The following is a 12195-nucleotide window of genomic DNA, read 5'->3' on the forward strand; positions in this document are numbered from 1 at the left end:
GGATGTGTAATTTTTGCTATAAAAAGAGTTGGGATACTAGCCAATAGTGCCATGTTCTGATTATTAGTGTACAATTAGTGAAGGTTTAACTAGGTCAGATCTGATACAGATTTCTGCCTATTGGGAAAAGGATAACTCTAGACTCCTGTCTCTTTAAATAACCTTGTTAAGTGTGTTATAGAAACATACATGTTCTAGAGCTGCAGCTGAATTGGCAAGAACTATTGCCAATCAATGTAGAAACAATAATTTATCCCACTGACTGGAAAAACAACTTGTTGAATATAGCCTGGATAGAGATTGGTAATGAACATGTTGCTTAGTATCAATTCTGCTTGCTGCTTGAAATAACTATTGAATCAGAAGTCAGCATTAAAAGTAAAGAATTACTATTTTTTTTAAAAAAAATTAGTCTAGTCTTGTTAGTTATGAATCAACAGTTTGTATTAAAATCTTTTCACTGCCTGTTTTCCCACTAATGAGGAGATGGTTGTTTATATATATTTATTTTTATGGTAAAAAAAAATCTCAGTCCTTACAGGAAGAGCAACAAGACCTAATATGCCAGTTAACTTCCTTGAGTTAGGGAAAGAACTACTTGCCCCTTCTCAAAACTGACCATACTTTGCTCCATCCCCATTGGACTATGTGCAAAACAAAACAGATACAGGCAATAGATCCCTGACTGCAACTGGAGGTATTCCGGTCTCCTGTGGGATGAGCAGTTCATTGCAGATATGCCAGTGTGATATTAGCCTGCCAATTTAGGGACCATGTCTTCTGTTATGCTTCCCAATGAAAGAAGCCTGTGGTTTCAAGTCTTCCACCGGCTTGTACACTTTGTTCTTCATCCAACTCAAATTGCCAAAAGAGGCGTCTTCTGTTGAGTAACGCAGGGAGGAGTTTCCCAATTCAAGCCAGATCCATAAGGGGGATGTGTGGAAGGTAGTACAACTCGAGTGATCCAGTGTCTGGGAAAAAGAGCAGGGCTTCAGTAAGAAATATGTACAAGTAGTCCTCAATTTATGACTGGTCGTTTAATGACCACTTGAAGTTATAACAGACTCAAAAGTTACTTATGACCCATTCTTGAAGTTATGATTGCCATACTACCCTTGTGGTCACATGATCATATTTTGGTTGCTTGGCAACCAGCTCACATTGGTTGCAGCATCCCATATCATGTGATAGCATCTGCAACTTTTTTGCCATTTTCCGTCAAAAAATACCCAGTTGATAAAATGGGTTCACACTTGACCATGTGATTTGTTTAAAGAATATGGTAACTTGCTTGATCATCATAGAAACAGTCATAAAATCAAGTCTGGTAATTTGGTGCCTTGACTTTTAACCAAAATTTTGGGCCCAATTGTGGTTGTAAATCAAGAACTACCTGTAGTACAGGAAGACATGCAAGTCAGTTTTAATATTGCTTCCATTAGCATTTTCTAATTGCCAGGTACTTAGACAATGACTATATAGTTATGAGTCTAAGTAATTCCAGTTATGATAATTTGTTCCCTCAATTGGAACATCCATCCTATTCTAATATATGTAGTACATGCACATTTGTTACCTCTGTCTTTCGATACCCAGGAAAACCTTCCAGTTGCCCAGTGGACCAAAGCTGTATGGATTTCGAAATATCTAGAGCCAAGAGAAAAAAGGAGAATGAAATACTGTTCAATTATTTTGATTTTAACTCAAGTATTCTTCCTTCCTCTATAGAAGAGAAAAGGTGTGTGTATTTCAGTATGATTGGCAAGGACTTCAGATACTTAACAATAACAAAACTGCATACAAAGCAGCTTTAAAATATACAATAAAGAAAGCTCATGGTAATTGACATTGAATTTTTGTGCTGAAAGTGTCAACCATAGTAAAAGAAAATGCTCTTGAAACAGCTTTTTGCCTTCCAAATTCCTTGTATCTTGATCTGAATTTTACTTGATGAATTCTAAGTTGCTAGTAAAGAAAGGCCTATAGTTTATCTGTGATGCATAGATCCTATAAGAGAGACCATCAAAAACTATAGAAACAACTGAGGGAAAAAATCAGTTAAACCCTTTACTATATGGTGATAATATGTATATAGAATTCTAAACATTAAAATTACCCAAATAAAGTAGCATAAAATTTAAAGCTACAATGAACTGCAGTGTAAAAAATGCTGTGTGTTCCTAGAAGAGAGAAAAGTGAAACAGGCAAATCTAAAAGATTTGTAGGTTTAAAAGGCATTCTAGAAAGAACTTTCAGTCAGCAGTTGAGTGGGCCTGTCCCCCTTTTTCTTTCTCCCATCCATTTGGCGATTCAGCCTCTGCCCTTACCTTGCCCTTTTTTTGTAGCCTCTTTTTTTCTTTGCGATTGATGTGTCTTTCGATGCTGGTCTCACCACGGGTGATGAGGGCTGAGTGCCAGAGCATGAGGGCACCCAGCGCCAAGGCTACTGAACTGAGAGAGCAGTTTAAAAAACAAGGATGTCAAACTCTGCTAAGAGGAAGACTTGTAAAGATAATGAATGGTGGAGCATCATGCAAACTGGGACACTCCAAAATTGACTTGGCAGTATTCTGAAAGTTTCCTGAAGTAGATTTTTCCCCTCCCAGCATTTTCCACCAAAGAACTACCGTAGATCAATTACCTGCAGAGGACCCAGGCGTACACTATGCTCTTGTGGAAAGCTCGCTGGCGGAAGGAAAAGGTGGGTGGTGGTGTCTGAGAGTAAGTCTGCAAGTAAGAGCAGATGTTGCCACAATTGGAAGTAAGAATGCAGGAAAGAGCAAACAGAGGGCTTTCTAGGACAAAAAATTGGGATGGAAAGCACAACAAGCAAGCCTGATACATTTTTAGGGAGAGAGATGGGCAGAGCACTGGGACCCAGGACACATTTTCCTTACTCCCCATTAGCACTTGTCTTTCAAAAGCAGATAAAACATCTGGTTCTGGAAATATTCCCTCCATGTATAGAGACAAAATGCCAGTTGAATGGTGCTCCATTCTTGTGAGCAAGAATGGAAGGAGTGTGTCTGCCCAGGAAATTAACAGTGAATTTTTGTGACAATCACTTCTGTAGACTCAGAATGGAACTAAAATGGTAAACTATATGCCCTGTCCTGTCCTTGACTTGAACAGCTGATGAGCAGATACCCCACCTGATTGGCTGTCACGTGCAGTTTCTCCTTGTCAAGTAGTTTCATTTTCTATCGGATGGAAAAAAGGCCACCAGTTACCCTTAATTCTTCTTGGCCTATATCAGTGGTGGCGAGCCTATGGCATGCGTGCCAGAGGCGGTACTCAGAGCCCTCTCTGTGGGCATGCACGCCACCACTGTCAGCAGCTTGCACAGGTCCATTAGGCCGCCGCTGCTGCCCAGAGCGGCAGCCCCACCCAGCACAAAGGAGGTGAAGCGACCAGCTAGCAAGCTCGAGTAGAGGTGGTAGAGCACGCCCACACCCCGCAAGCCAAAAGCCACCCCGAGCAGGGAAAGCCGGATCCCATCGGTACCATGGCCCCCCAGTCCCAGCTAGGATTGTGTGCCTCCCCATCTATTCTAGGCCTGCCCACCGCCCCACCTGCCAGAGACCCCCTGGATCTCCCCCAACCCTGCCTGGCCCCCACAGGCGTCCCCCCATGAGCAACATCGAGGTGGCCATGCCCACCTCAGCCACACCCACCCAGTCTGCCGTGACAACCGCAGCCATGCCCACCCAGTGGGCCATGCCCACCGAGGGCACCACAATGCTGATGCGGCCCTGGCACTTTGCGATAAATAAGTGGGTTTTGGGTTGCGGTTTGGGCACTCGGTCTCTAAAAGGTTCGCCATCACTAGCCTATATGCACCCCTGCTGCATAGGGCAGCACCTCTGCACGTTTCAAGGCCTTTTCCCCTAAAGAAAACAGACTGCCTCCTGTGCTCACCTCAATGGCAGCATAAGCTTCCCAGAACATGTCCCAGCCGCTGACACTGCTGTAGATGCAGCCCATGGTCATGAAAAGCATGAAGGAGAAGAAATAGCGATGATTGTAGTGTCCCACACAGTTGTTAAGCCATGCTGTCTCTTCAGGTTAAAGATCTTTAACTCCATGGAGAAAGCCAACCTTTTCCCATTACAACAGAAGATAGCCCAGCCTACAAAAGCTACTCATGCCTAATTCCCACAGCATTTTGGACCTTCAACGTGAACCACTTGTGTTAAAATGAGAAGGCACCAATTTTTTTCCCAATCACTTGCTTTGGCCACATTTTCAAGAGATCCCATTCTGTTTCTGGGAACAGAATCACTTAGATTTCTTCAGTCCACCTGAACCCGATTCATTATCCTTGGTCCTATTGCAGACCTGCAAAAGGATACGGCAATGATGGTCCATCTTCAACACACACCTGTGGGAGGGGAACAGCATTAATTTTAATCACAAAAGGGTTGTTGATATGCAGCATAACTATTAACAAAAGAACCGTTCAAGCACAGAGCATGAAAAATGAAATAAACGAGAGGCTAAGTGCATATTCCCCTTTAGTTGAGACTTAATGGACTATGATCATTAGTTCCCAGTCTTGGGAATAATAATAATTTATTAAGCTTGTATACTACCCTACTATCAATAACAATCAAGGAAACTGCAATAAAATCAATAAAATGCAAGAAAGATGGCTAGTGTGATGGTGAGAAGGTCTCGCCCTGCCTGGGTGAAGAGCCAGGTCTTCATGACTCTTCTAAACAGGAGAATTGGGGTCATCCAAATCTTGGGGGGGGACCTCTTCCAGAGTGCAGTTGCTGCTATTGAAAAGGCATATTTCTGAGATCCAGAGAGATGACTTCAAAGAAACTTGGAATACACCACTGCAGGTTTGAACTAACCAGTCAGCAGTTATAGAAAACAGGCAGTCGTTCAAGTAACCCAGCCTTATGCCATGTGGGCTTTATAGATAACAAGCAACACCTTAAATTGCACCCAGAAGCAAACTGGAAATCAGTGCAGCTTACATATTATGATTAATAACAAAGTATTTATTGATTACTTTATAATTAATATTACAAAAGCTAATGATAAGTTTCTGTGCCCAAAGATAAGACTGTGTGTACGCTACAGACGCATAAACACAAGTAAAATGTACAGTGTTAGCTGTTTGGAAATGCTAACTTTCATTTCTAAAAACTGAAAGCAAATGTCTAGTGTTTATTGCTTTAGTTTAGGTGATGAAATTAAATATTTTTTAATTGCTGAAGAGTACAAAAAAATTCAAATTCAACAGGAGAAAGAGAAGTAGATTTAGATTTTAAAGCTAGAATCTACTTGTAACCCCAGCGGTTAACGGAACTCATACAAGATCAATACATAGGAATTTATCGGATTTGTGTAATTTTTTCTCTCTTCTTATAAACAGTGCAAATTTCACTTTGGGAAAAAAATTATCACACTTCTACATTTTATAACGCAGCTGAAACACAACATAGGGAAAATTAGACTATGCTGATGATGTTATCTAGTTGGGTAATGAAATGTCTGCAAGAAAACAATCAAGCTCAGTGAGCATTCAGGACTCCACAATTCAACCCTGAGCTACAAATATTCTCTTCTAAAAGAGAATATTAAGCCAGTCAGTCCTACTGTTGAGACAATTATGAGATTAAAAAATGCCACCATTAACACTTCACTTCTACCTCAGAGAAACTTTCCACCATATAAATACATGCATTGGATGCTCATGTTGTATTATTCTAAGTCAACTATTTGAGCAGTTGATTAAAATATAACAAAACAGGAATACACTGAAGGGAAACTGGTAATCAGAATGAAGACTAACAGATTCTTAAAAATTCTTAAAAACTTCTGCTAGACAAGAGTTGTATGTCTAATATTTCATGTTCACAGATTTGCAGAAGCAAACCTAGTTAATAATTTTCATAATTTGAGATGAAGCAGCAAGAAATGAGACTTGCAGAAGCTCTTATGGGGTCACCGTATGCCTTGCAACAAAAGAGGTTAAGAGTAGAATAGAGCTTTTCAAAGTTTCCCAAATAACAAGGATGGCCAAAAAAAACTACAGATGGCAAATGAAAGAAATTAACACAATGATGGCTCACCTGTTGCAGATGCTACAGTGGTGGGTCCGGGCAGGTTTGGGGGCAATACATTTCTTGCAGACTGACACAGCAGCAAGATCGTTCTTTGGGTGCTGTAGGAAAGGGGAAAGCAACAGTTTTTGAACATGGTGGAGCATTGCTTCTCAGTCTTTTGGCTAAAATCAATTGTAAGTATTACTGAGTAGCAAAGATATTGTCTTTTCTTTCTTACCAAAGATAATGATCAGAAGCTTTCTGGGACAGTGTTTCTCAACCTTGGCAACTTGAAGAATGTGGACTTCAAGCCACCAAAATTGAAAAACACTACTCTGGGGTATGTGTTGTTCACAGCATGTAAACAATACCAGTTGTTTTGGGTCCATGACATTTCATAGTAAAATCACTAGTGGTCATGTTTCCATAACATATTTATCCATAGTTAACTGAGTCCAATGTTCTGGGTTTACACAACACACTGAATCATAAATTAACAATGTGGTCTACAGAACACACAAGGCTGAAATGTGGTTGGCTGGAAGATAGTTCATTAAGTTGTGTGAACCCAGGTAGATAGAAAAAGATAGGAAACCATGCTGAGCTGCCCTACTTATGAATATAAAACCAATACTAAATACTAAAGAAGTCCAGACATAAATATTAAAGCCTCTGTCCTACCTGTGGTGGATAACCAGGCTGAGTAGTGATAGCCATGTAGTAATGGAAAACAATCATGACAAGGTTCCAATGGCCATAGATAACGTGCCAGAAGATCCAGGCAATGGGGTAGGTCTGAATAATTATTGGTAGGAGGCAAATGTACACTATGCCCACCACAGAACTGGTCAATGTAATCACCAGAGCTACAAACACCTGTTGAAAGGATAAAGGAATTTAAGCTAGCAAGACACTATATTCCAAATCTGCTCTTTGGAAGAGAAAGGGCCTGTGCCAGATACATTTCTTAACTAAGCCCTTCTTGTTTTCTGGAAAGCTGAAAGAGATAGTAAACAGATTCTATGAAGTCCTAATGCCACGTCTTCACACATATTCAGTTCTTTTTTTTTAATCTCCTGGCTTTACTCAGCAGTTTGAAATAGCTATGTATGTAGCTTGAAAACTGGAGCTGTAACTTTATTAATGCAGAAAATATTTCTCCTTAAACTCCAAATTTTGTTTTGTTTTTCTAAGTACTTACCACCCCAAACCAACGAGTGACATGATCTACCAGCCAGTATATAGGCTCAAAGAGGGCATCAAGAGCTGTGTCGCCATCAGCAAAAGAGTTGTAAAACAGAGAGCGCAGGCAGAGATGCCCATATAGCCACAGTTGTTCCACTTGGTGGGTCAGCCAGAACCGGCGCCGCTGACCTATCCGCAAACATTTCAGGAAGAGACGCATGACAGCGGAGTACATCCGCCGGCGACTCCTCATCCCTGCTGCTCAGAACCTGGGAAGAAAGGAGGAAGTGTCAGAAAGTATTTGACAGAGCTTGGTGAGAAAACTTTGGCACCAGACATTAGAGCTCTGGGTACTGCTCCATTGTCATCTTGTTAGGTAATGCCTCACTGCAAGTAGGTGAAGAAATCTTTGCAATCGTGGTTAGCATTGTGGCTGGGGAATCACTCTCACTTTGGATGTCTCCAGTACAGCATTGGTGGAAGAGTTATGCTCTCTTCCATAATTCCAATGGGGATAATAACACAGAAATAAGGATTGTGACTTTGCTGATGCTTCGGCTCACTTTCCTAGGCTGAACAGCAAGATGCCTTGTGTGACCACATGTTTATTGTATTCAGAATGCAAGAAGTGCTCAGAACGTGCTCTACAATTGCCCCAAAGAACACATCTTTTATGATTATGTTTGCATTTCTTTTTCCCCTGCATAACTGCAGAGAACCATAATAAAGGGGAAAAAAGAACGAACTCAGAGGAAGCCAAAAATACAGCAAATGTTGAGGATATTAGAGCCGATGAAACTGGAATCCTAATCCAGGATTAGGCTCCTCTCTGAGATATTGGACATAAGTTCTCTATAATCTCTATAGCCAACGTGAACATCATTTAAACAGTTAAGAAATAACTGGAATGTAGCCCAATATCGTTGAATAGGATATATTATATAGAGCACTTTAAGATTTAAGGACAAGTAAGGTAGTTAGAATTTTTTCTAAAAGGTCATTGCTTTCATTCCTCATTCATGTTTTCATCTCTCTTTTCTAAATACCAAAGTATTCCATAATCACTAATCCCTCTCAAAACTAATCTCTTCCTTGGCATCTCTGCCTCACTGGAGCAAATCATCCCACTTAGACTAGCCTATGGCTACCAAGGAAGGCCAACTATTTAAAATTTGATTTTTACCTGTTTGTAGGACTCCAGCATCAAGCAGCTGCTAATCAAAAAGCAGGAAGGAACTTGAGCTGGATCAGCTCTGGAGAAAACTGATCTTGGCCAATTAATATTAAGTGAGAATGACTCTGGGAAGTCCTCTGTCGGAGCCAAAAGCATCCTAGTAAGGTGATGCTATGGCAGATCAAATTAAATTTTAGCCAATGTAAAATTAGACCCAAATGTTTCTGTCTAAAACTGCAGCAACTGTTACTGGTTTTATGCCAACAAAATCTTAATATCTCTCTCTTCTTCAGTTCTTATTTCAAATAAGAGTTCTGCTATAGTTAATAGAAAACATATAATTTACTTTTAACTTTATCCTTGCATATGGAGTGGAATTCTTTCTTTGGTATTGAGGAACCTCGTTCTGACGTTTGAGGGTAATTCACCAAGTGCAGGAGTGTGGCTTCCTGCTAAGGTCAGAAGAAACCAACCAAATAAATATGTGGAAAACTTTAGGCTTGCAAAACCAACCTGAAAATTATCTATATAAATAAAAATGTAAATGTTCGTTTGTTCAAAACTTAAATCTCCGACAATTCTTCACCGATTGCTTTGAAATTTTGACACAACGTTGCATTCGAATACGCGCGTGTTTTTATATACCTACTATTATATAGATGTCACACCTGTGACACAAATGTGCGCTTTCTCTTTTCTTTCTTTTCCATTTAACCAGACTGAGCCACAGCAACGCGTGGCCGGGTACAGCTAGTAAACAATAAAAATCTACTATCCTGAAAAATCTAAATCTGTCTGCTTGCATTCCGTCATTGCTCAAATTTTCAGGCCTCCCACTATCAATTTTAAATACAATAATGCCCCCCCCGAGTATTAAAAGGTTGCCCATCCTTTGTAAAGATACAATATGACTGGACAGATTAAGCAGGGATATCAGTTTCTCGCACAAAAATATTTCATGGTGAGTCAAGAATTACCTGAATCCACTTGATTTGGCAGCTGTAGGAACTATAATATTGTAGTACAGTTCTTGTTGTCCAAAAAAATATCCACTAAAAAGCAATGTTGTCAGATCGTTGTATAATTGTATAATATTTACAAAGAACAGATCTCAATTAGTTTTCTTGAGGTAGCATATTGAGAGGGAAGATTAGAACACCCTGGTAACTGTGACAGGCCAAAATGCTTGCATTAATTCAATAAGCACATGTAGGCTACAGAATAAAATCATGTAAGCATATATTGTATATTTACGCTCAGACTTAAGTATTTTGTGTGCCACCAACCAAATTTGCACCAAGACACCCACGACATAACGGAACCCGCGAAGAAGAGCCAATGGACCGCTTTCTAAAGGTTGTTATACTTCCTGACTCTTGGAAGTTGAACAAGGTGTGCTCGGGCTGTAACTCCGCCTCTGTGCAAACCTCAGCTATTTAGGCACAGGTATGACTCTGGTAACAAAAACCGCAGATGGAGAAGGAGGCAGAAAAGAACTGTCGCATCTATTCAACGGGATCTTTGGAGAAGGCCAGGGTTTAAGAAATAAAAGCACGTTCTGCTTCAGCTAATCGTCCCTTTACAGACGCGAGAAAACAAAAGCATCTTAAAGAGATCTTGCCAGCATGCATTTCAAGAAGGCTAGGCAATTCTTCGGCCCGCGAAGGAGATTTCATCCCAGCTTCTTTTCACAGCAACAAGCAAGATCCACGCAAGAAAACACGGGACTATCAGAGACTTCAGCAAGAAGGATAAGCTCTAAACAGCAATGCAGGAACTTCTGGAGGCGCCAGCCGGTGGAACCCCAAAGGCGTTAACCCGATAGACATCACTGGAAAATCGGTTTCCTTCAACTCTTTCCCGCTTACCTGGAGCTGCCATTTTGGGGGCTCAGTCAACCCCACGCTATAGACCCCCTCCTCGACTACCGGAGCCTTCCCGGCATCATTTTTCCTCCTTATTCTTATTCGCACATGCGCGACTACACGTTGGCTAAGCTGACTGAAACTACACTTCCCATCATTCAGTGCGCTTCAAGGGCCATTCTTTTCCGCCGGCCTTCTCGTTACAGTTACTCTGCAACATCCGAGTCTCGGTCGTGGGTTGGCATTCCGAAGAACGTGTGCTCGGAGGAAGTAATGTGAGGGTGGAATCGCCCAATGAAAATTCCAGCCACCCGCGGGGAAGAGGCGGCCTAGCGCGAAGTCCTTGCCGTCGCCTGGCTATGGCTCCTGCGCGCTACTGTGTTCCTGGTGGGTGACCGGGAGAGGGCGGGATGGGGTCCGCTCTGAGAAGAGCCGTTCCTTGGTTGAGAGCTAATTTCCTGGGCCAGCTCCAGAGAGTCTTGTGGGTGAAATGTCTGGCATTTGCTTCAGCCCCAGAGCGAGAAGAGGCTGAATTTGGGGCTGGGTGAGTTGGTTTGTAGGACACGGATAACCGTGATCATAGGGTTTGTTAGGCGTGTTAGTTCATAGAATATATAATAATAATAATAATAATAATAATAATAATAATAATAATAATAATAATAATAATAATAATAATAGTAGTAGTAATAGTAGTAATAATAATAGTAAAGTTGGAAGGGACCTTGAAGGTCATCTAGTCCAACCCCCTGCTCAGGCAGGAAACCCTATACCATTTCGGACAAATGGCTGTCCAGTCTCTTCTTAAAAACTTCCAGTGTTGGAGCATATCTACGAATGGAACTGGAAGGAATCTGATCATCCAGACCAGGCGTAGTCAACCTTGGCTCTTTTATGACTCGTGGACTTCAACTCCCAGAATTCCTGAGCCAGCACAGCTGGCTCAGGAATTCTGGGAGTTGAAGTCCACGAGTCATAAAAGAGCCAAGGTTGACTACCCTTGATCCAGACCAACCATCTATTCAGTGGAGGAATCCTCTATTTCCCCCAACAAATGGTCATTCGGCCCTGTCTGAAAATCTAGCAGAGACCTTTCTTGGTTCTAGACAGAATATTACACATTTTATCGGTCCATACCATCTAATCTAGCAGCCTCTCCAGTGATTTAGTTAGATGCTTCGGGAAAGCTTTCAACCCGAGCATTTTATGTACTTGTATTTTCAGAAAACCTTTATAGTTCTACATCACTGGCTCTTGAGTAAAGTTAGCAACCATGGCATAAGAGGACCTATTTCTTAAGAATTGCTAATTAATTAAAAAAATCAAAAGCAGAAATTAGAAATGGGAAGTGGGAAGTAAGAAGTGATTTCTTCAAGATTCCATGCGGGGACCAGTGCTTTTAAGCTTATCCATTAATAATCTTAAATATAAGTACAGGAACTGCCCATATTTACAGATGATACTAAAATATTTAGAATAGTCAAAAGCAAAAGTGATTATGAAAAGCTCCAGAAGGATCTGTTTAAAATGGGTGAATACTAATCAAGTGTGATTCAATTTAAATCACTTTTAGGCAAAACACAGTAACTATGTATACATGAAAGAAATCCCAGTTGACACTGATTTTGGAATCGTAGTGGATAACTCAATGAAGATATCAACTTCATACCTAGGGATCATTAAGAAACAGACTGAAATTAAAACTGGCAAATTGTAATGCCCATAGACAAGTATTTGGTATGCATTTTGAGAAAAATTATATAAAGTAGATGAAAAAAAATGTAGGAAATAAACATCTTGCCGATGAATCAAACAAACTAAAACATGGAACTTCCGGTGGCAGGCGATTTCGCTGGTCGCAGCTGTTTGCTGCCTCCCGCCTGTTTTGCGTAAAAGCCGGTTTGACAGCCAG

General features: G+C 40.9%; 2 protein-coding genes across 5 annotated transcripts in view; one reads left to right on the forward strand and one right to left on the reverse strand.

The window, feature by feature from the left end:
• Window positions 1–18: 18 nt before the first annotated feature.
• ZDHHC16 (zinc finger DHHC-type containing 16) lies at window positions 19–10434 on the reverse strand. Of its 3 annotated transcripts, none has more exons than XM_015823451.1 (11): window positions 10287–10434; window positions 7261–7513; window positions 6741–6935; window positions 6087–6178; window positions 4353–4381; window positions 3919–4052; window positions 3153–3200; window positions 2642–2727; window positions 2328–2451; window positions 1577–1647; window positions 19–971 (listed from the first exon to the last, which is right to left on the reverse strand). In XM_015823451.1, the coding sequence occupies exons 2-11, from the start codon at window positions 7495–7497 to the stop codon at window positions 857–859; spliced, it is 1131 nt and encodes a 376-aa protein (XP_015678937.1). In that variant the 5' UTR covers window positions 7498–7513; window positions 10287–10434; the 3' UTR covers window positions 19–856. The 3 variants fall into 3 exon arrangements, with proteins under 3 accessions (XP_015678937.1, XP_015678938.1, XP_015678939.1); XM_015823452.1 differs by lacking the exon at window positions 10287–10434 and adding an exon at window positions 8765–8778; XM_015823453.1 differs by lacking the exon at window positions 3153–3200.
• A 95-nt stretch (window positions 10435–10529) lies between these two features.
• EXOSC1 (exosome component 1) overlaps window positions 10530–12195 on the forward strand; it is a 7884-nt gene continuing 6218 nt past the window's right edge. Inside the window, exon 1 of one of the 2 annotated variants that reach the window (XM_015823454.1) lies at window positions 10530–10670. In XM_015823454.1, the coding sequence (XP_015678940.1) occupies window positions 10643–10670 (28 nt within the window). In that variant the 5' untranslated portion in view covers window positions 10530–10642. The remainder of the gene's footprint in view (window positions 10671–12195) is intronic. The other variant, XM_015823455.1, reaches the window with a different exon arrangement.

This window comes from Protobothrops mucrosquamatus, unplaced genomic scaffold (assembly GCF_001527695.2).
Source record: "Protobothrops mucrosquamatus isolate PMUCROS unplaced genomic scaffold, P.Mucros_1.0 scaffold1878, whole genome shotgun sequence".
In the NCBI taxonomy this organism is placed as follows: domain Eukaryota; kingdom Metazoa; phylum Chordata; class Lepidosauria; order Squamata; family Viperidae; genus Protobothrops; species Protobothrops mucrosquamatus.

What these genes read in the sequence shown, in the direction of transcription:
- ZDHHC16 (XM_015823451.1), bottom strand. Translation starts at nt 7,497, where the DNA reads ATGAGGAGTCGCCGGCGGATGTACTCCGCTGTCATGCGTCTCTTCCTG. An exon ending in AGCCTGGTTATCCACCACAG is followed by an intron (nt 6,179 to 6,740) that starts GTAGGACAGAGG and finishes CCTTTCCTACAG; the next exon opens with CACCCAAAGAACGATCTTGC. An exon ending in GGCTACAAAAAAAGGGCAAG is followed by an intron (nt 1,648 to 2,327) that starts GTAAGGGCAGAG and finishes TCTTGGCTCTAG; the next exon opens with ATATTTCGAAATCCATACAG.